The following is a 23,422-nucleotide window of genomic DNA, read 5'->3' on the forward strand; positions in this document are numbered from 1 at the left end:
TGGACACTAGTTAAAATTTATTTTTGCCTCCACAGCAAACAGAAGAGAAGTATTTAGTAAATTAGAGTTATTTTGCATACAACAGCTTAAAAGTTATCTAGCATTTAGACCATGCTTTTATTAACTTTCAAGGCCCAATTTAATGGGACATTTTTCTTTGTTTTGTATCCTTATCACTGAAAAATATAGTATTTGTTCATTCCCTTGTAAAAAGAAAATAAATTTCTACAAACTAGCATTTTAATGTTAATCTGTGTTCTTGGTAATGCCTAAATCAGTGCTTTTGATAGTGTAATCAAAGGATATTCTTATTTATGCTAAAATATATCCAACTCCTACTTAAATTAGCCTTATATGAGTACTACAAATATAGTTGGAAAATAAGGTTGTTATGTCCATCAGAGAGAAAAGGTAATTTGTGTTCTAAGTATACCTTAATTTAGATATGAACATAAAACTGGTCTACATTTGAGATCCTTGGAGGAAAAAAGCAGTATCTATCAAGGCTTCTGACAAAGTGACTTTGGAGAAAACAGTTTTGCTGTTAAGCAGCTAGAGATATGTTAAAAGATTAATAAGTATATACACCTTTGGTAAAACATATGCAATATTGGAACATGAGATATAGACACAAAAACAAGGTACTTGGAGATGATAATAAGACAACTAACACACAGAACGTTTACTAAGTGCTAAGTAATTTCTCACAATATTCCTATAAGGTAGGAGTTACTACCCTCATAGACAGATGGGATATCCCAGTCATCCCATTGAGAGGTCAAGTAAATTACTAAAAATCTCAAAATAGAAAGTGATAAGGAAAATTTGAATCCAAATAGCCTGACACCAGACTCTGCACTGCTGTCAACCACTACACAATATTTTAACAGAAATTATAAGGAGGAGGCACAAAAAATTATTTCTAAACTATGGTACCCATAGCATGAACAACTTTTCTCTGAGATACACTTAAAATAGTCTAAAGTGAGTCACCAAAAGACTGAACATGAATCATGTTACTGGGTATTGCTGTCAGGAGATAGAGAAGGGAGATGAAGCCTCGGTGACCATTTATATTGGTATAGAGAAGAATGGCAATCATGGATGATCACATTGGGTCCAACTGGCAGGAAGTAAAGTCTGGACTATAAGAATAAAGACTTACCCTTCAAAACTAACCTAGCCCATGGCCTTTTGAAAGTAACAGATAGAAAGGGCAACTCCACTGGAACATTATTTTACTGGAAGTCAGCTTCCTGATTGAAAATGAGTTTTCTTCAATCTACATACAACAATCTACATACAAATCTCTGGTTTCCTTGAATTTCAGTTAAGATTTACATATATCAGGCCTCCCCTGGTGGCGCAGCGGTTGAGCGCTGGACTGCGAAGCTGCCCGCAGCTTCTGCAGTGCCAGTTCAATCCCCAGCCACGGGCGAGGGTCCCACAGGCGCGCAGACCTCTCCTGCCACCCGCTGCTCCCCTCAGCAGTGTATTTTGGTCCTTCTGCCTGTTCTGTTCCCCGCTCTGGCTCTGGTGAATTCTCTCACCCTCCCGTGCTTCTGACTGTACCCGTGCTTGTATAAATAAATAAATCTTTAAAAAAAAAATTCACATACATTATCCCAATAGCATTTTCTGAGCTGTATTTAAGAAATCTGAATATCCACCAAATGCATGGAAAAGAGCTCTAAAACAATTAATAAAGACTCAAGGGTAGAATATTCTGTTAACTAGCATTTCCTTATTCTACCAGAGAACTTAATTTTGGGGATAAATATACTTTTTCAGATTATAATAAATGTTATTGCCTAGAGATTTCAACCTAAGAATGATCACTCACAAGGAAAATTCTGAGTGGATGAATACTTAAAATACAACACAACCTTATTTTATTAAAACAATACTATCAATATAAAAGAAACTCAGATATCTGGAAGTATCTGGTAAGATTTCCAAAGAATACAAATAATTAAATCAAACTTTCAGAATGTAAAATGCATTATATATTTAATGCATCTCATATTCCAAAAGAAGGTTGAAATTTCCATTAGTTTTAAAGATAGTAACTTATCGTATTCCATAATCACATCATAGTAATCATGAGCAAGGATTTGGATGTTAAAATGCGTGGGCTCAAATTTTGATTCCACTACATATCCAGGTATATCGCTAAATTTCAAATTACTAAATCATTCTGGGCCTTGATTTCCTCATCTGTAAAATAGGAATGATAATCATCACAGGTATTTGTGAAGATGTAGGGCACTTAACAACAGTTTCTCATGAATACAAGATCTCAATAATATGCATTATAGTATGTTTGAGATATAGTTCCTTAAAAAGACTTTTAAAATAGATGACACATGACTAATCTTTTAAAGGAAACTGTTTCTTAATGAGAATAATTTTCCAAAGTGATAGCAGTAAAAGAGTAACTATAAAAATCACTTGTAAGCACAGGGGACTGAGGTGATGGTGCACGGGTGCATTGGTGAAGGAAATTCTATGGGGACTACACCTGAGGGAATGGGGGGATGCAAATAATGTTTAAAAATGAACAATGATGTAAAAAATAAAAAAATTTTAAAAAACCACTTGTAAAGCTCATGTAGTTATTATATCTCAAGACAGCAATTAAACAGCACAAATTATCTTAAGTTATGACATCTTAAAACATGGGTAGAAATATGTAGTTAAAATAAATATATTATATAATATCCATTAATAGGAGAATATATAAACAACATAAATAAATAGGGATATATTCACCTAATGGAATACTCAGCAACAAAAAATAGGAACTTTATACCATGTGGAAGAGCCCAGAGAGCATGATCCATTTACATAAAGTTCTAAAACAGGCAAAACTAACCTGTGGTAGAAAATAACTGGAACAATAATTTCCTTGGGTAGGGTAAGTGTGGGGGATTTGCTGAAAGGGATATAAGAAAACTTCCTAAGAATTAGTCATATTCTATATCTTGAGAGCAGTTTGGGTGGCACAAGTGTATACTTTTGTTGAAGCTTGTATTAGCTTGTCAGAAAAGTCATGATTTTTTTTCTATGTTTTTTAAAGCAAAAATGCATCATGACTTTTTCAACAGCCCAATAGAATGGTAACTTGTTTTATATATTTAATTGGAATATACCTCATTGGAACTTACCTCAAAAGAAAAAAAACACAAACCAATATTGAACTTTAGTTAATGATATGCATGCTGAAGTATTTTGGGGTGGCGGATATACTTCCATTGGAATGTATAGAAAAGGGTATACTGATACATGGATCCAGGGATGGATAAACTTGTCATAAAGCAGCAAGAATAATGAAGTATCAATTGCAGATTCTAGGAGGTAGTAGCTACATCGGTGCTTATTTTAAAAATTCTTTCACTTTTTCTCTTTGTTTGAAAACTTTCAAATAATAGAAATATAAATGCTTTGTGTTCCTTACCAACGCCTGGAATTATTAACAATCACTCCATTATCTATGGAGAAAGTATCTCTTGGTAATCCAGCAATATTCCAAGCTCTAATTTTTACTGGGTCACCCAGGGTCTTACTCAATGAGAATGCCTCTGAACATGGAATTTTTTTCTTCTGCAAGAAAAAAACAAAAATTTGATATTTTCTTTCATGTTTTTAGATTGGTGGCATTTTAAAATATTTATTTTATCATTAGATTTTATTTAATAATTCTAAAGAACAGAAAGAACTTAGTTACATATAGGACTATAGAAGTATTTTTCTGATCAAAGAAGAAGCAAAAAGAGAGGTATATTTTCAGTTACTTCTTTTCTTCTCTGTTCTTATAATGGTCTCATCTAAGCAATACTTTAACATGTTCTTTGAATGTTCTAAAAAGAAACATGAAATATAAAACCATTACCTTGCACAACAAGCTCCAATCTTCTGTACATGTTTGTCGAAAGCCAGAAGTGAAAGCACCAAGGTAGGCTATTACGCCTGCTGATACTAAGACATCACCAGTCAAATTTTCATATACTATCTGAATGTCATTTGCAGCTTGAGACCATCTGTGAGATCAACCAAAGCAGATACACAATAGAGTATAATGAAAGATAGTAATTGAAAATCAGGGGCTTCAAGTTCTTTAACAACAACAAAAAAACCTGAAATCCTTGGGTATTTGCTTATCTAAAATCAGGAGATTTGGTCCTTTCTAGCTCTCACATGTTATAATACATGTTTATTTTATGTGACTGACAATCCACCTTTTATTATTAGAGTATTAGGCATTTTTTTTTTTTGCAGAACTTGATCCTTCAGAATAAGCAAAACTAAAACAACCAGCATTTGTCTAATCATTTTCTCTAGTGTGGTTTGGCCTACTGGCCCTTTAATTTGTTTCAGTATTTGTTAGTATGTAAAACACAGGAATACTTGAAATTCATTACTAAAAATCACACTTAAAGCTGTATAGAAACTGACGTACTATTGCTAAGGTTGGTAATTTTTCCACTTATTGAAAATAATAAAATAAAAAAGTGCTTTCTAAAACCACCTACATCTATACTTCAAAGCATGGTCAAAGGCATAATACCTTATTACGCCATTCATTCAACAAATATAATTAATAAATGAGATTGCTAGTTGGTCAGTCCAAATAAATAATTAGAATAAAGCTAACTTACTCTGTTAGATCAAAGCAGTTATATCTCCTTTGAAATAAATTTAGCCAAGTGAGCCATACATAGCCACTACTCCCAAATATTTTATTATGAAAAATTTTGACATTCATAATATTGAAAATAATTATACAGTAAACACCCTCTTATCACTTAAATTAAAAATTGTTATAATTTGCTTTATTGGCCTCTGTTTTTTGGAATCATTTGAAAGCAAGTTGCAAACACTAGCCTTTACACTGATATTCTGGTTTGAAGAGGGCTGACAGGTATTTAGAATATTCCACATTTTCAGGCAGTCATTTTAAAATCAATCATAATAAGTATCCAAAGAAAGTCAAGTATCACATACTTAAATCTTAAAATGAGAAGAAATCTGACCTGGATTTTTCTCCTCCTAGTCCTCCAATTAGTTTTGAGGCTCGTTCAAGTTTTCTAGCACAGAGTTCCACCTGGTCTTCTAAACGAGCCTTTTCCTCAGTTTTCTCAAGAAAAACTTTTTGTAAATTCTCCAAATGATGTTCTACTTCTGCCAGTTCTGCTCTCTTTTGATTCAAAAGCCCCATTATTTCACCTAAGGCTTTCTGAGCTTCTGTTAACCGGGCTTTCTTAGGAGCTACTACCTGTGTGGGAACAAAATGTGCAGCTATGATGTGTATTATGTAAAGCTGACATCTGTATAATCCTTTATAGATGTTATGCATTAGAAATATTTATTATGGAGCCTCCCTTTTGGCCTAAGGGTTAAGTCTCAGCACTATCACTGCTATGGCCTAAGTTTGATCCCTGGCAAGGGAAATAACCCACATAGGGCACAGCAGATCTCTTCTGTCTCATACTCTGTGTATTTCAGTGAATTCTCCTGTTCTGCTTCTTACTCTGTCTCTGATGAATCCTCTCACCCCCCCACTCTTGTTTACACTCCAGCTTGTCTATGCAAAAGTTAAATCTGCCACTTTGCCCTTGATGTTTTGGATTTTTCTTTACTTCTGTTCTCCCCTCATCAAATTCTAAGATGACTGGATCAAGAAGATGTGGTACAGGGCCTCCCCGATGGCGCAGCGGTTGAGCGCTGGTTTGCGAAGCTGCCCGCGACCTCTGCGGCGCCGGTTCGATCCCCGGCTGCTCCCCGGCCACCAGAGGAGGGTCCCACATGGCGCGCAGACCTCTCCTGCCGCCCGCTGCTCCCCTCAGCAGTGTACTTCGGTCCTTCTGCCTGCTCTACTCCCGCTCTGGCTCTGGTGAATTCTCTCACCCTCCCGCGCTTCTGACTGTACCCAGTGCATGTATAAACAAAACAAACAAACAAACAAATAAATAAATAAAACATGCCTCTATTAAAAAAAATTTAAAAAATATTAAAAAAAAAAAAAAAAGAAGATGTGGTACATATACACCATGGAATATTACTCAGCATTCAAAAAAGATAAACACATGCAATTTGCAGCAACATGGATGGAGCTGGAAGGGATCATGTTCAGCAAAATAAGCCAGAAAGAAAAAGAAAAATACTGGATGGTCTCACTCATAGCAGGAATCTAGAAAACTTAAACAAGGGACCAGGAAAAAGAATAACTATAAGAAAATATCAAAATCAACAAACAACTATGAACCAGAGACACTCTATGGGGGGTGGGGGGCAGGGAAAGGAGGGAATGGGGTCAAAATAAGGGCGTTGTAATTATATGGGGAATATAAAAAATTAAAATTAAAAAAAGGAAAAAATTAAAAATGAACAATGATGTAAAAAAATAAAATAAATAAATAAAAGGAAAAAAAATTCTAATTTGCCTTTATTTCAAATACTTATAACCATAGGTCAGTCTGGACAATTCAAGGATCACTGATAATCCTTGCTCCCATGAAACTACCACTAGCACTGGCCCCAGCCAGATTATGTGACACACAAGTATTTGGTTCATTTTTGAGGTACTTGATCAGTGGCAAGAGATTTTGTTGCATAGAACAAATTCTTTTTGGAACCATTTTTAGAAATGTCTTAACTACTACACATATGCAATGCTTTAATTTCAAGGAATATTTAAATAGAGAATGGATATGGTGATCACCAAATTACCTTTGCAACTCTGTCATACACTTCCATAGCCATGATCCACTTACACAAACCCTCAGCTGCAGAAGAAGCTTTAGCAACCTTAGGGGGGTCAAATTCAGGGTTTGTTAAATATTCACCACGAATCTTCTGCATAACAGTCACCTACCCAACAAAGATTTATATTTTAAAATTTCAACATATATTACACAATTATAAGACAAAAAATCATCATAGTAAAATAATTGTATAAAAATTTAGTTGTCATTAAAAAGCAAAATCAATACTTTAAGATAATCCTAAAATAAACATTATTATAGCAGAAACATAAGTCATAGTTGAGTGCAAAATATGCAAACTTATTACAAACACAGGGCAAGATGTTTCTTTTAAAAATTAAGATTTACACAGGTTGGGGATCATAGAAACAAGGGAAAAGAATAATGAAATATTAATAAATAGGAAAAAGTTTGAATGGAAAACAATATACTTTTTATCTTACATACATTTGATTAGAAGATTACAGTTTATTAGTAAATGAATTATTATAAGATACAGAAAACACTTGAAGTCAATAATACACAAAATGGTAATTTATTAAGTGACTTCCAATGGTCTGAAAGAGGAGTGGTTTTATGCATTATGATAATTTATAATGTAGCCATTAATAAAAGTAATATTTCTTTTTCATCATTTAATCCTGAAAAAGGACTATATACTTATGTTTTATTTAATATTTCATAATACTAGAGACATTCATCTTCGCAGTTATATTTATAGAAAAACTTTAATGAAACTTACTGGAATATTGTCCTTGTCATATTCTTTCAAATCTCTTAAGAAATTCATATCTCCCAGAAGTTTTTTGCTAGGACCCCAGTAATCTAATATCTACAAGTAAAAATTATGCAAACTTACTAAATATACAAGATGCTAATATAAAATGTTTCTTTTGAAATTTAAGGTATATTATACAGTAAAACCTTATGCTTTCAAAATGTCAATTTATAGTTCTTTGTTAACAAAGAGTCTTTTCTCCATGAGAACAAGTTAAACATATCTAATATTTAAAATATGAACATGAACTTATATAATCTATTATTAAAAATTAAATATTATAAAGAAAATGTGATTATTTCTCTATGGAAGACTTCAGAAAAGAAGCTAGCATAAACACAATCACAATTTCATGTAAGCAAATACTTTTTAATTATTTCAACTTTTATTTTCCTTTATTCATGACCCTTTCAAATCAGAAAGGCTGTGCTATACACTGAGGGTTTATGTCCATCCCCCCAGTTCTTATGTTGGACTGTAATCCCAAATATGATGGTAATTAGAAGTGGGGTCTTTGGAAGGTGGTATTAGTACCCTTAAAAGACAGACCTTAGAGAGCTCCCTTCCAGGCTTCTGCCTTGTGAGGACAAGGCAAAAAGATGACTGCCTAAAAATCAGACACTGAATCTGCTGGAGTCTTGATCTTATACTCACCAACCTCCAGAACTGTGAGAAATAAACTTCTGTTGTTTGTAAGGTAATAAGTCTATGGTAATTTGTTATAGCAGCCCAAGTGAACTAAAAAAGGTAGCAAACGTTTTTCTTATAGGTAACTGCCTTGCTTACCTGGGCTCGCTAAGTGAAAAAGAGAAGCTGAAAGACAAAGGTTGTATGTTGCTCTGCCAGTTATGAGATAATATATACAGTACTTATGTTAATAACAGATGTTAGTTAACTAGCTGAACATACTTTTTCTACTTCCAGAAGCCTGGTATGGGTATGTGTGTGTGTGTGTGTAAATGAGAATAACTTGGTAAGAAAAGAGCCTACTTATTTTCTTTATTATATCAATGAAGGATAAAATTGTCAAAAAATAAATTCTAATTTTCCACTTTAGAGATTCAAATCCAGGTATTATAAAAACCTGAAAACAAATTTATAAATTTATTTAGGATAGAATCAATGCCTTCCTTTTTTATTAATTATATATGTTATATTTTTTTTATTATATATGTATAATTTGTGTTAGCTGAGGCTGTCTGCAATGCCTTCTTGAAATACATTCTGCCCTATCTTTCTCCCCTAAGCCTATTGTTCAAAATTCACCTAATTACTTCCCTGTGCAGCATTAAATTAGGGTAGCTTCAAAATGGAAATGATCCAGTGAGTTTAATTATTCTCTAGTGGGTCTCACTGTGGCAAGGGTGTGTTTATTACATAAATAACCATTCCGAGGACAGAAAAGGATTATGTTTTTCTTTTGTTTTGCTTTATAAAGACAGAGTATATTTGTCTGGAATTTTAAACTATGTTTTTCAAGCAGTGGTATACTACTGCAAAACTGTTTACTAGCTCTCACTCAGAATCATTTCCCCTGTCTTTTATTTTTTTTATACATTTTTAAAAGAAACCTTTACTGCTTCTCTACCCCTCTCTACATCTCTCTTCAAAGGTAACCATTTTCAACTGTTTTTATTTTCACCTTTTCTGGTATTTATCTCTATAACTCCAAGTAATACTACATGGTCACCTTATGAGGGAGGTATTATGGAGTCCTGTTTCTACAGAATCCCATAGAAATTATTCTCTTGCCCAAAGTCTCTCTGCTGGTGGGGTCAGATTTCTGAATTCTGGTTCCAGAGTACATGTTTTTAACAATTTCACTATACTGCTTAACTCAGTAGGATATTTTGAAAACTCACAAACCACAATATAACCATATATCATATTCTTAGCATCTTTGCTAGAAAAATGTTCATTTACTCTCACCTCCATGATAGTAGGGAATCCTACATAGATAGGAAAAGAGATGAAAACAATTGGAACCACATTTTTCTGATGCTATATTGGCTTGCTTTTACCCTGAAATACATACAGATAGTGCTTTCAATTCAATCTGGAAAATAAAGTTTCTTTCCTGGACTAAGTACTATTGACATTTAATTTGATAATAGTTGTTGTAAAGTGTTCTTCACATTCATGAATATGATTTAAGTCTATGTCCAGTTACTACCTTGCCTCCAGTTCCTGAAGGATCTGAAATTTTTTCTGGCTTTATATCTTTCATGACACAAATAGCAGCCATAACTAGTTTAACACCAGATGGAGGATTCTTCATTGATTTCACAATTGTAATATCAGATGGCTAAATCAAAACAAAATACAGCCTCATAAGGATAGGTCATTTTAATATAATGAAATATTTTAAAGTAATGTTGAAGAATAATGAAAACATTAATTTTCATCAGAAGTTGTAATTACTTTTTACTTTACATGATCATGAAAGAATCAACAAAAAAGAGTTATAATTAAAACCAATGGTTCTCGAACATTTGGGAGTTCATAGATCCTTATGAGAATATGACGACAGCTATGAGCCTTACAGAAAAAATATTTTTGCACATGTATACAAATTTTACATACATTCACTTACTGAGGCTATAAATGGAACCCTGGTTAAGAACCACCGGGAAATGTGAGGTTTTTAAAGTGCCAGAGGAAAAAGGAAACAAATTCAGGGTTTTAAACCCTACTCAAGGTACAATGAGAGCATTAGGAAGTTTCTGTAATTTCCTTAAAATAATCAGAGTTTGAACTAGTAAGATGCTAAATTGCCCACAGGGTTGAGCTTACCATCTTGTCAGTTTCTTACATGAAAGTTAGAGCATTTTTGAGGAAAGAAGGCAAAGAATGGAATCTGAATATCCTGAATCATCTTATTATATTGAATTTCCCTTCATAATAAAAACTGTCTCTCCTACTGTTGGGTGAGGAGTTTTGTTCTTGCCTAAAGACCCTGTAAAAAGTCTTTTACAACACAGTACAATGCACAGTTGTCATCCATATCTGTGTTGGAAATGAACTTGAAGTTTTTCTTTACATGCATGTCCAAGAGATTGCAGAAGGGAAGTACCACACTCTATTAAACATATGCCTCCTTGTCCATGTACAGAACTTCTTCTCAGAGACCATTTGTTCTATGCCCACTAGACTATCCTGAGTTCAAATTATAAACAATATATAAAGAACCAAGAGGAATTGTTAAAAGGTAAGTTTCATTTGACTGGACAAAAACAATATAAATGGCACTCACTGAAATAGAATTATACCTAATTAACCTACTACCCGTATTCAGTTTTTCTTTATGACAAAGCACAAGATAGCTAAACAATCACTTGCCTTCAGAGTATCCAGTGCAGACAGAGCTGCTTCTAAAGCTGGAATTGCCTCTGCTAGATCACTTTCACATTCATTTTTCAGAACTTGGGCTTCTTCAGCCTTTCCACTGGCTATCTCTTCATCTAATTTCACGAACTTTCTTTTTGCCTCCACTTGTGCAGACTCTATTTCAATAATCTAAAGAAGAGAAAAAAGAAAGACTTCTTCAAACATGCTATTACTTTCTCAATCTAAGACACAAAATAATGTCGAAGATTAGAGACTCAAACCTATCATTTTTAAGGTTGGAGGGCCACGGATAAATAGAAGATAAATGCATACACATGTGCCATAATTGACAATGGGCTCCTCAGCTCCTTTAAAAACAACAGAACCTACACAGGACCTAATGAGATAAGCCCATCAGTAGAAAAGGGTAACAACACTAAGATCTAGTGAGAAAAAATTAGGATTTGTTTCTAAGGCTAATTTTACATATTTCAATTGTCTTCTGACATTAAAAAAAATTTCAGAATACTCTACCTGCATCATACGTGCATTTTCAACTTTAGCTTCCTCCAACTTAGGCTGTAATTGAACAAGCTCAATTTTCATCTCACCAACCTGAATAGAGAGTTAAAAGTCATTAAGTTTCTATAGCTATGGAAACCAGACACATAGAATATCAATAGAAATGTAAATGTATTATAGGGTTTTGGAACCAGAAAACTGTATCTTTTTCTTTCACTTCTTTATATGATAAACAAAACAATGAAACACTATGGCCGATTTTCTTCACAAAAGATTTTATCTTCCTTGAGTATATGACAGGGCAGTGGGAGAATGCAGTTACCGTGGAAGAAATGCAGATAGAAAACAAGGTGGCAGCTCCATGAATGGCATACAATGCAAAGATGGACCACCCAAATCTCTGTGGCTTAATTGTACTATGCTAACAAGTATTAGCAGCACTTGACTCATTTTTAAAAATCCTTTATTATAATAAAAGATATAAACCTATATTATAACAAAAAGTCAAGCCACACTTATATTCTCTCGGTATGCCAAAAAGTTGCTGATAATGGGCCTCCCCAGTGGCGCAGCGGTTGAGCGCTGGGCTGCGAAGCTGCCAGCAGCCTCTGCAGCGCCGGTTAGATCCCAGGTCACCGGTGAGGGTCCCACATGGCGCACAGACCTCTCCTGCCGCCCACTGCTCCCCTCAGCAGTGTATTTCGTCCGTCTGCCTGTTCTGTTTCCTGCTCTGGCTCTGGTGAATTCTCTCACCCTCCCGCTCTTCTGACTATACCCAGTGCTTGTATAAATAAATAAATCTTTAAAAAAAAAAAAAAGTTGCTGATAATAAGTTGAGTCTGTTTGGCTTGAGAAACTTACTTTTCTAATTCTCTGGTTACTCATCTGTAAAATGGGGGTCACACTAATACCTCCTTTATTTCTATGAGGAATAATTGAAGGAATGTTTATGAAGAACATAACAGAGTGGTTGGCACTTAATATTCTTAGTAAATTGTAGCTCTTGTTATTATTTCTCATATTTCCTATTATATATTACCATTTTGGGCAGCTCATCATATTACCTGAGATTCAGCAAAAGCTAATTTGTCAAGTCCGTTCACATATCTTTGCTTTGCTTTCATTACAGCAAGTCGCCTCTTAGTCAAAAGCTGTCGAAATGAGGCAATAAGTTCAAGATAAGAAGTAGGAGTAACATAGTTATGTCTTCCTAATTCGCTCAAGAACCTAAACAGGGGTGAAAAACAAAGAAAAAGAGTTTTGGGGGTTTCTGATGGCTTTCTAACTCTTCTACTCACTACTGAGTTTCTCTTAAACTTTGTGAGACACAACTGTAACTTTATAAAATAAATTTCCCCTTTTGTTAAAGCTAGATCAAGTAGTTTTTTATTACATATAAGCAGTGGGTCTTAAATCACCAGAGATATTTAGAAAACACAGAAATTCTATTAAAATTTTGGGCTTTCACAAATATAGATGCTATAAAATATAAAGCATTGTTGTCATCAAAAAATCATTACTATTAACCTTTCTGAAAGCTCTATAATGGAAGTGTGGAAGTGTTTACAGATTGGAACTATCTCTCGATGTTCAACTTCAGTAAGCTCCAGTGTTTCTAAGAATTTCACAGCTACCCGTTCAAGGGCATCTTCTGGCCATGGCTAAAAATAAGAAAAAGAAAAATGAAATTTAAGATTAGTCCCATTCCAACCAGGTATTGTGTCTTCCTATGTGAGAAGAATTTGGGATTGAGAAAATTAAAATCTTAATTGAGAAAACAGAATTAGGAAGACTAAGATCACAAGTAAATATTTAGTAAATATTTTCATACATTAAAATTTAGTAAATAGTAAATATACATTAAATTTAGTAAATTTTATACATTAATTTAGTAATGTATTAGTAAATATGATGATTTAGTAAATATTTTTATACATTAAAAATAAAGATAACACAATATAAAGGAAAGGTCAATGACATTTTAATATCAAAAATATACTGCATTGCTTTTCTAACTTTTCCACTCACATATGTAGCAGGCATCTCAAATGTATACCACAGTGGCAGAGATTGCTAGTTACTCACTAATACAATTTGTCACGACCTTCTCCTTAGCATTCAATTTTATTTTAGATAGCAGTATGCCCCCAAACATGTTTACACTTCCTAGACTCCCTTGCAACACAGAGTGGATAATAATATATAAGTGTTGTTGGGTAAGGACTTCAGGGAAGAGTATTTATAGAGGGTTGCATAGAATTTGACATGTGTCCTTTTTGCTCTATTTCCCATTATTCTTTTCTTTGCCTGGAACACACATGTGATATTTGGAGCTCTAGTAGCCACCTTAAGTCATAATATGACTTTGAGGAAGGATACCACATGCTAAAGATCACAAAGCAGAAAGAACTTGGGATTCTGATGACTTGGGTTAACCAACCACAGAAGGCCCAATATGCATAACTTTGGGTATCGACATGAGAGAAAAAACTCTACTGTTTAATTTGGGTTTCCATTACTAGCAGTCTATCACAATTCCAAATTATTACAAAATCAAAAACTGAACTTTTGATTTTCTTCCCCACAAATTCTGCTTCTTCTCCCCTCCCTTGTTTCAGTGAAATCGTGTCTTTGTTTTTCCTGGAATATACCAAACATGCACCTACTTTTGGGTCTTTTGACTTGCAGTTCCCTTTGACTAGAGCAGCCCACACCCCCCGCGCCCCCCCCCCCAGATATCCACGGGGCTCACTGCATATCTCTGCTTGAGGGCCAGAGCACTCTTTCTACCACAGCTTGCCTTCCCTCATTATTCTTTCCCTTATCCTGAATTTCCTTCTGAGCACTTAGCAAAACTCGCCATATTTTTATTTATTTATTGTCTCCCATACACACTAAAATGTAAAGCCCATTAAAGCCAAACTTTGTTTTACTCTATTATTGTATTTACACTATTGTCTTCAGTGCCTAAAACAGCACTTATCAATAAATATTTGAACTATTTTTAATGAAGTAATTTATGCTAAATAATCAATCTATTAAATTATTAATAAGTGCTAAATTTATATTTACTTGCTCATTAGAATATATGAGAAATTGCATTTCATTTAGATTCAATAAGATGCTGGCAATGTTTTTCTTTTGTAGCAAAAATTGATTTTAAGATCAATTTTTTTTTGAGAATTGGCCCTGTATCCCAGTGAAATTCAAACATTCCATTAGTAAAACTGTTATAACTAAATTATATTCGTGTGGCATTATTGTACTGATATATTTTAAACTTCAAGGCTTTTAAAGTTTCACCACTGAAATTTTGAAAAATGCCAGAATATGCTATGACATGTATCACTAAACACATTGCAGGAGTTTATCTCATATTCAGAGTAATTCATTTAAATCATCCTGCTAATGATAAAGATTGTAGCAGTTAAAATGCTTATGATTAAAGTGATGAATTTATGTACCTTATTAAAGAATATTTTTTTGATTTCTAATATATTCCTCTATGTAACTAATCATTTTCATATTTCAGAGATTTACTATCTCCACAATTAAACCTTTTGAACACCCAAATCATGGCATTTTATATCATTGTGACTGCTCATTTACTGATTGCCTTTTCTATCTTCCAGTCTAGAGTGTGAGATCTTTGTAGGGATCATGTAGGCTTATAAATCCCTGGTGCCAAGTACTATATTTGTCACTAGGGTTTAGATTAAATGATCAACAAACATTTGCTGAATGTATATTAATGGTCCTCAAATAAGATTTCAGTAAAATCCCCAAAGATTTATAAAAAATTACAAACCTGAAACCAGTCAATAGTACAGCAATTGATGAGAGATGGGAACTGTCTCAAGCGATTTCGAAAAGCATCTCCAATGGGGCTAAAGGCCACTACAACATGAAGATTATCTTTGCAGCGATTCACAAAGAAAGCAAACAAGGCTAAGGGACTGAGTTCTTCATGTTTATTACCAGCCTGAGCTATAGGACGAACACCCTAGGGAATATCACAAAATCAAAAAAACTCATAAAGTAAGCTGATCATGGAATATTAAGAATTTTTATTACACCCCTTGTAAATGTCTTATTTTTTTTGTTTTTATAATAATAGAATGGCTTTAATATTGTTTGTATTTAGAATATTTCTTTCAATTTTATAATTGTATAATTTAAAAGCAAATATATGACAAGAATTTAACTTATAAAGATACTTATAAACAGTTTATCAATATATGTGTATAAGAGTATAACTCAACATTGTTTTTAGAAGAAAAATCTAAACAACTAAAGCATCCATCAGTAAGGGACTGGTTAAAAATATAAAACATCCACATATTGTAACTTTACACAATTGTTAAAAATGAGGTATGTCAATGTTACATGTCAGAGGGATTAAATAAAGTCCAAAATGTGGTCTTCAAAATTAAACGCACAGGATGGTGCATAATGTGGAAAGAAAACAATAGATCTTCTTTTACATTATCTTTTACATTTAAAAAAAATCAGTATCATTAAAGCAGAAACAGTGATGCAATTTAGTACCATGAGTATTGACCATAGCTATTTCTTGTGGATAAATTGGCTTATGTGACATGTGAAGGAAAGGAGTTCATAAAGCTGTTGTTGGATCATGCCATAAAACAGTTAAGCAATGGAAAATTTTTGTAGGAATGCGGTGAGAAAAAAAGATAAACAGTAGCTAAAATGTATAGGAAAGCTTAGGAAACCCCACTCCCCAAAGGTAACTATTCCTGGGATGAAAGTAAGGGGCACATAACCTACAAATTAGGAGAATTGCCATTCTCCAGCAGTCCTGGACACATCCAAGACATTGTCCAGATAAAAGCAGAGAAGTTGAGATCCTTTTTCCCCTGTTTCTCCTTCCCCACTCCAGGTCATAAACTCTTAATGCATCATTTACTTATGCCCCACAGTCCATAAGTACATAATTTAATTTTCAGATCTCACAACAATCCTATGTAAGAAAAACTATTATGTGTATATAATAGTTTCATTCTACAGATGAGAAAAGGAGGGTGATGCTTGAAGTACCAGGGTAAGTCCATTTTACTACAAGTGCTATCACTGGAGGCTGAAATGAAGGAAGTAGGTGTGAGTGATAATATTCTATGGGTAAAAGCAGTTGTGGCAATGAGAAAGAGGAAATTACTAACAAGGATCTTACGCAGGCAGAAAGGTATTAGAAACTGGGATCAAAGGACAAGGTGCTTCACAATTGTATTTTTTGTCTTTAACTCACAAAGTATGACTTCTCAGATATATGAAAATCGTTAAAACAAGTAATTTTATTAAGACTTTTGAAAAATTTACTAACTGGCAGTGCACCATTAAAGTTAATCAGGTAGTATTTAAAAACTAGGTTTCCTCATATCACTGCAACCCTAAGATGATTTAAAATCTCCCATCACTCCTAAAACATGCTAAATAAGATCAAGTATATAAAACAAACTTTCATCATTATGAAAAATTGAATTTTAAAATTATTCAGAACTGTAAGCAATTCAAAATTCCCAAAAATGTATTTATGTAAGATACTTTTAAGTTTTAAATTACCCAAATCCTCTGCACGAACTATATTTATACTGAGGATTAGAGAAAAAGTTTCAAGATAAGAAAATTTCTGTGCTGGGAGCAGCACTCCCTAAAAAGCATTTACCTCCATCACTTCTTGTTTTTCATCTGCTGCAAAAATGTTAGGTATTTCTCCAGTATTGAGCACACTGTCAATATCCTCTAGAAAAGATTCCTCTTTAATCTGAGTGTCCGTGATTAGAAAGACAGTCTTCTGGCCCTTCATGCCAACATTTCTTAATAGACTCTTAAAATAAAAATATATTTATAAGCAGAATATGGTGGACAGTTGTTTTTGTTTTCTGCCTTTCACCTGTTTTTGATAACACCTCAATTTTAGAATAATACCTCTCCCCACTTCTAGTGAGGCTGTCACTGGGTGGGAGACCCAAACTGGTCAGTTTCCCAAGCCCCTAGACATAGTCATTGATTCAGAGGGAGGCATGTGATTTAAAAGGGTCCAGTCACAATCTAATTTGGAGATGGAGATGGAGTATATCAAGTTCAGTAATCTAGAACTGGTAAGGCCAACTGTGTTGCCTCACAGAATCAGTCTACTGTAGAAGAAAGCTAAGCGAGGGATAGAAGTCTTAGAAGATAGAGTAATTTCTGAGGACTTAGCCTTTAATTCAGTCACATGAAAAGTTTATCTACCTCTGGATACCTCAGCTATTGGAAAGTCAATAAATCTCTCCTTGGCTTAAACTGGTTTGAGTTATTTGTGTTTGGGTTTCATTTTTTGTCAATTGCAACCAAAGGCTGCATATAGAGCATCATTTCTGATCACAATGGAATAAAACTAGAAATCAATAGCAAAAGGAAAATTGGAAAATCCACAAATACATGGCATTTAAAGAACAGACTTTTAAATAACCAATAGAAAACTTCTCATTCCTTTGGCTAAGATCAGGTGTTAAATAATGAATAGACCAAAGAAAAAATAATTAGGGATATGATAAAATTTCTTGAAACAAATGAAAATGAAAACCCTACATATCAAAACTTATGTTCAAAAGCAGTACTACTAAGAGGAAAGTGTATCATTGTACTTTAAAAAAGAAAACAGATCAGAATGAAAAGAAAAGGAAACCTACCAAATGGGAAAAAGTATTTATAAATCACAAATCTGATAAGGGATAAATGTATAAACTCTATAAAGAACTCATACAACTTCACAACTGGTATTATGTGAGACACTGGTTTTCCTCATTATCTTACCTTCAAATCCTCTCTCCATTCATGCATACCATAGCTCTTAGAAATTTCTGGTTGGAAAATGTTCAGTTTTGCCATGGATGTAGCCAGACAAGTTAAAGATTGACGGCCACTTCCTCCAAGTCCAACAAGCAGAGCATTTCCCCCAGACTGCTTTAGAATTCGACATATTCGTGACAAATGTTCCAATACATACCTATTGTGAAATATCAATATTACTATACTTGAAAATGCAAATGTATATTTGCATGTAACGAATTGTATATTGCATGTAACAAAATGTATATTTGCATGTAAAAATTGTTTTTACTTTCCTAAAAGGATGAACTTTGCTATCCAATATCTTACTATTGCAATTTGAAAGCGCTAATGACCAAAGAGTGTGATTTTTCAAAAGCATTTACAATTGGATAATTTGATGCCAAGGAAAACTCATTCAAAGCACAAATTCAGGAAATCTAATATACAAATTATTGAAATAAGGTTAAGTTGTAATTGCTTATACTGAAAGTATATCATTACTTTTATTAAACACATTTTCAATCTTTTAATAGTACGATTTTTATGTGAGAAATAGAAAATCAATTGTTTACAAAATAGCAAATTCGGATATTGTCTCACCAGTAATGAGGAAAATTAAAATTAGAACCACAATAAGATACCATTACACTAACTTAGAAAGTCTAGCAATTCTGAGTGTTAGCAAAAGCATGAGGAACAGTGGAAACTCTTAAAAACAGTAATCACTATAGTTCACGGGTGAATGGGAATTTCATGGGGACTACAACTGAGATGAAAATGCATGCATTGTACAAAAATGAAAAATGATGTTAAAAATATATAAAATAAAATAATAATTTAAAACACAGTAATCACTTTTGAAGATACTTCGGCAGTTTAGTAAAGTAGAAGATGTTTATATATGCTATGCTGACACAATAATTCCACTTATAGGAATATAGCCTAGAGAAATTCTTACATATGTACATAAGGACACATGATTTTCAAAACATTTTATGTAACTGCAAAAACCAGAAGCCACCTTGTCAATCTCAGAATGACTACATTGTGTTAAAATGATAAAATGAAATATAATAAAGTAGTAATAATTCATTTTTTGTAAATAAAACAAACATGGAATAAAGCAACTTGAAAAATGCATACAGTATACTATTTATAAGCAGTTTTAACATGCAAAGTAAGATTGTGCATATATGTTTAAAACACATATGTGTAGTGAAAATCCAAAGAAACACATAAGTTTCTTTTTTACTCTTGCAAGACATGATGGAGAGATGCAGTGAGGGAGCACTGACTTCACAAAGATCTTTAAACAAACTGCTAATATTTTACATCTTAATCTGGGCAGTGCTAGAATGTTATTCATTGTATTTTTCTTTATACCTTTTTGTGCTTTAAAATTTATCTTGTGCATTGAATTTTATTTTGTCCCTTAAAATTTTACAATAGCAATTGAAAGCATCAATATGAAATGTAGATACCTAAAAATGACAAGATTCATTCTTGTTTTGTGAGTCTGATTATACTCATCTAAGCATTGCTCCACGATTTCACTAAACTTATGAATACTTGGAATTTCAATATAAACCCTGTCATCTCCTTCAAGGTCAGGATTCATGTAGTCACCAAACATGAGATTTCTTAAGTCTTCTTCAGTTACCTATAGAACAGAAATCAACAATTCACAAAATTTGAAAATGTTTCTAAAATAAATTTAAAATGTTTAAAATTTTTTTGTCCATGTAAACCACATGATCAATTATATTACTGTATTAAACATTATGGTAGTAAATAATATACTTTAAAAATTAATACCTGAAATGATATCTTTAGAAAATAAAAAGACTGTTTTTTAACATGCACGTTGCCGATCCCCCACCTCTTCCCAGACTGGAGAAGTCATCTGAGAGAGTTTCATTTATAGAGTAGTTTCTAAGAGATAGCCACCATGTTAAGCACTTTGCCTCTATTACATCATTTAATTCCTACCATATAAGGTTATACTCTTAAAATAAGTTCTGTGTTACATATTTAATACCTCTGAAAACAAATATTCTAAAAATATCTATTTCTGAGGAAAATGGAGCACATACTCAAAAAGAAGCTACGGTATTTCTAAAAAATAAGTTGGTAGAAACTATTATATTGCTATAACTTAGTAAGTTTTTAATCACTAAATATACTCACTGGTGCATTCTCTTTCCTCAAATGTGAAAAGATACTATCAAATGATTCTTTAAAATGTTCTTTTATAACAGTTTTTGTTAAATTGAAGAGCCAATTTCGATCATCATCATTAATGAGGCGATCGTAAAACACTCGGAAAACCTCATGCACAAACAGACGGATCATAATGTTCTTGTTCTCCACAGCATCTTTTTCCATAAGTAAGCAGCCCCGGATGACACGTGCAAAATCCCGCAAGTTGAAAGTGTAATGTGATTTTGTGGGAGTGGGTAAAAGATTTGCCATGGATTGTTTATATATCTGAGTATGAAAAAAGGAACAAAGAAAAATAAAATACTTGTCATCAGCAAAGTCATGCAACAAATAGTTTATTACACAAAATATTTTATTCATCCTATCAGATTATGTAGGTTTGGAAATTTATACAGCACTAAGACTAGGATGGCACATCTCTTTATTTTGATTCATAGCACTCAGTCAAAGAGTATAAAGTTGAGGGAACTTATATTGTGTTGACCCACAGGAGCCTGAAAAGTGACATTGTTGTTGTATTTAAAGATAGATATGCCGAGGCTAAGTAATTAACAAAAACTTTAGTAGTAAGTAAAATCGGGTAACTCATTCTGAATGGAGGATGAAACAATCTCCTTTGGACTACTAGTGACTTCAAAACAAATCAAGGTGTGCCCTCCCTTCCCTTCTGTCTCTCATTTTCTCTTTCCCCTTCTTCTATCTTAATGGGAGATAAAATGGAAATCAAGTATATTTTTATTATATGGTGAATTTATTCAATATAATTTTTCTTTAAGAAATTCATTATTATTATATTTATTTATTTATTTTATCATTTATTTATTTATTTATTTATTTGTAGAGGCATGTTTTATTTATTTATTTATTTGTTTGTTTGTTTGTTTGTTTGTTTGGTGGTTTGTTTATACATGCACTGGGTACAGTCAGAAGCATGGGAGGGTGACAGAATTCACCAGAGCCACAGCAGGGAGCAGAGCAGGCAGAAGGACCGAAGTACACTGCTGAGGGGAGCAGCGGGCGGCAGGAGAGGTCTGTGCGCCATGTGGGACCCTCCTCTGGTGGCCGGGGAGCAGCTGGGGATCGAACTGGCGCTGCTAAGGCTGCAGGCAGCTTCAAAACCCAGCGCTCAACCGCTGCGCCACCGGGGAGGCCCAATAAATAAATCTTTTAAAAAAAGAAAATAATGGAATGATTTTAGGGAGAATTTTGCTATTGGTTGCAGTGATCCCAAAATTAAACCCACTTTATGAAGACTATAAAAAGCTTATCTCAATGATATTATCACCAACTTACCTCTAATACTTTCTTTTATTATTACTGATGAGATTAGCTCTGGCCTCTGAACAGAGGAAAACAATACATCCTAATTAAATTAAAAATTGCTCTATGGCCATAAGGGTAGTCTTGTTTCCTGTTTCCACCCTTGTGTTTACTTACTATTATTGATACTTCATTGATACTTCTAAGTTATGTAGGCTGATTTGTTAAAAATGTATTTATAAACTGCTTAAATTTCCTCTTCTAGAAAAACATGAAAAATGGGAGGGAAGACAGAAGAGAAAAATCTAATAATTAGGAAAACACTTAGGAAGTAGCAGTTGTTTCCATAAAGCAATCTTGTGAAATAGGTATTATCTCCATTTCTGTGATTAAAAATTGAGTTTCTGGAAGTTCAAATGACTTGCTCAAGGTCATACAATTAGGAAATAGCAGCCATGGCTCAACCTCAATTAGATTCCATAATTTCAAAGTTTATGATCTCCCTGTTCTCAAACTTCCTTAACAGCTTCCCTGACATTGAAGACTTAAGTAGATGGCTAAGGGAAGAAATGTCTAAAAATAAATAAATAAAATAAGGACCAAATGAGGAAAATATATATTAAAATACTTAGTATAATTTGCATAATGCTGAATTTACTCACCTCCATAGTCCCAGTGACAATGTGGTTTCCAATTACAAAGTACTCTGGATGAAAATCACGAGTTCTAAGGTAGAATGCTACAATTGAGGAGAAGATTCGGACCATGGTTTCATCACTGAAGGTATTAATAGTGCAAATGTTGAAATGTCGAATAAAACGGGGAGTGACCGGATTTCTTCCACCACCTGGAGGACCCATGGCTGCAATCAGTTCTATGTCAACCAATGTGATTTTACTTGTGTCCTTAAGGTCATACCTTCAAAGCACACAAAAATTCCAAAGCAATCAGTTATGAAGCCAATAAAGTGGAATGAAATGCAGACCTTCCTAAAAATGTGATCTGACTTTGGCTTCTCTAAAAGGAATGACTTTCAGATAATGCTTGGAGTAGGAGAGAAATTTTTTGGAGAATTTTTATCAATATGTTTTATTAAGTTAATATTGGCTTACATCAAATTTTCCATAATAGAAGTGCATGATCCCTCTTTAGGCATTGTTGCCATAATGCACCCACCACCACAGGCCCAGGGGCTCCATTCCTTCTTTGTGAAATCAGCCAGAAAGGGAAAGACAAATACCTGAGGGTTTCACTTATATGTGGAATATGAAAATGAAACAAAACAGGGCTAAAAGATAAAATCAAACTAAAAAACTAACTCTTGAAACCTGACCATGGAATGGGGGCAACCAGAGGGAGACAAGAGGGAGAAAGTGAGGATAAGAACAAAAGGAGAGAATTCTTTTTAAAGCAGCACTCTATTACTCCTTTCTATCTGTTGCCCAGATTCTGGCTATCTAATATCTCTTTTCCTCTTACCCTCCCCTTTCTTTCCTCTTACTTTTCTTTCCAATTTGACTTTCTGATTTTCTTCTTCTTACCCCAAATCTAAAAACATGGATGAAAGCTCAATCCTGTTTGCAACTAGCTAGGATAGTCTATTTTGCTTATGTCAGTTCTGATTAGTGCTTGTTGTCCTGGAGTAATTATTAATAACACTCCCCTTTTACTCTCAGAAATGTTCCAGTTTGAACAATGAATTAAACTGTGATCCTTC

General features: G+C 33.6%; 1 protein-coding gene across 6 annotated transcripts in view; it reads right to left on the reverse strand.

The window, feature by feature from the left end:
• Positions 1–23,422, reverse strand: part of DNAH12 (dynein axonemal heavy chain 12) — a 165,005-nt gene that overhangs the window by 47,735 nt on the left and 93,848 nt on the right. For all 6 annotated transcript variants that reach the window (XR_008551678.1, XM_054694825.1, XM_037491427.2 and 3 more), the window contains 16 exons: positions 22,368–22,623; positions 20,413–20,712; positions 19,707–19,885; positions 18,208–18,400; positions 17,075–17,236; positions 15,200–15,394; positions 12,919–13,052; positions 12,456–12,618; positions 11,404–11,484; positions 10,882–11,058; positions 9,716–9,847; positions 7,507–7,596; positions 6,730–6,870; positions 5,034–5,275; positions 3,893–4,040; positions 3,458–3,603 (listed from right to left, as the gene is read on the reverse strand). Coding sequence is in view for 5 of the 6 variants with exons in the window: in XM_054694825.1 (XP_054550800.1) it covers positions 3,458–3,603; positions 3,893–4,040; positions 5,034–5,275; positions 6,730–6,870; positions 7,507–7,596; positions 9,716–9,847; positions 10,882–11,058; positions 11,404–11,484; positions 12,456–12,618; positions 12,919–13,052; positions 15,200–15,394; positions 17,075–17,236; positions 18,208–18,400; positions 19,707–19,885; positions 20,413–20,712; positions 22,368–22,623 (2,739 nt within the window). In the remaining variant the exon portion in view is untranslated. The remainder of the gene's footprint in view (positions 1–3,457; positions 3,604–3,892; positions 4,041–5,033; positions 5,276–6,729; positions 6,871–7,506; positions 7,597–9,715; positions 9,848–10,881; positions 11,059–11,403; positions 11,485–12,455; positions 12,619–12,918; positions 13,053–15,199; positions 15,395–17,074; positions 17,237–18,207; positions 18,401–19,706; positions 19,886–20,412; positions 20,713–22,367; positions 22,624–23,422) is intronic.

Source organism: Talpa occidentalis, unplaced genomic scaffold, assembly GCF_014898055.3.
Source record: "Talpa occidentalis isolate TD23 unplaced genomic scaffold, MPIMG_talOcc4v2.1 talOcc4.10, whole genome shotgun sequence".
NCBI lineage: Eukaryota > Metazoa > Chordata > Mammalia > Eulipotyphla > Talpidae > Talpa > Talpa occidentalis.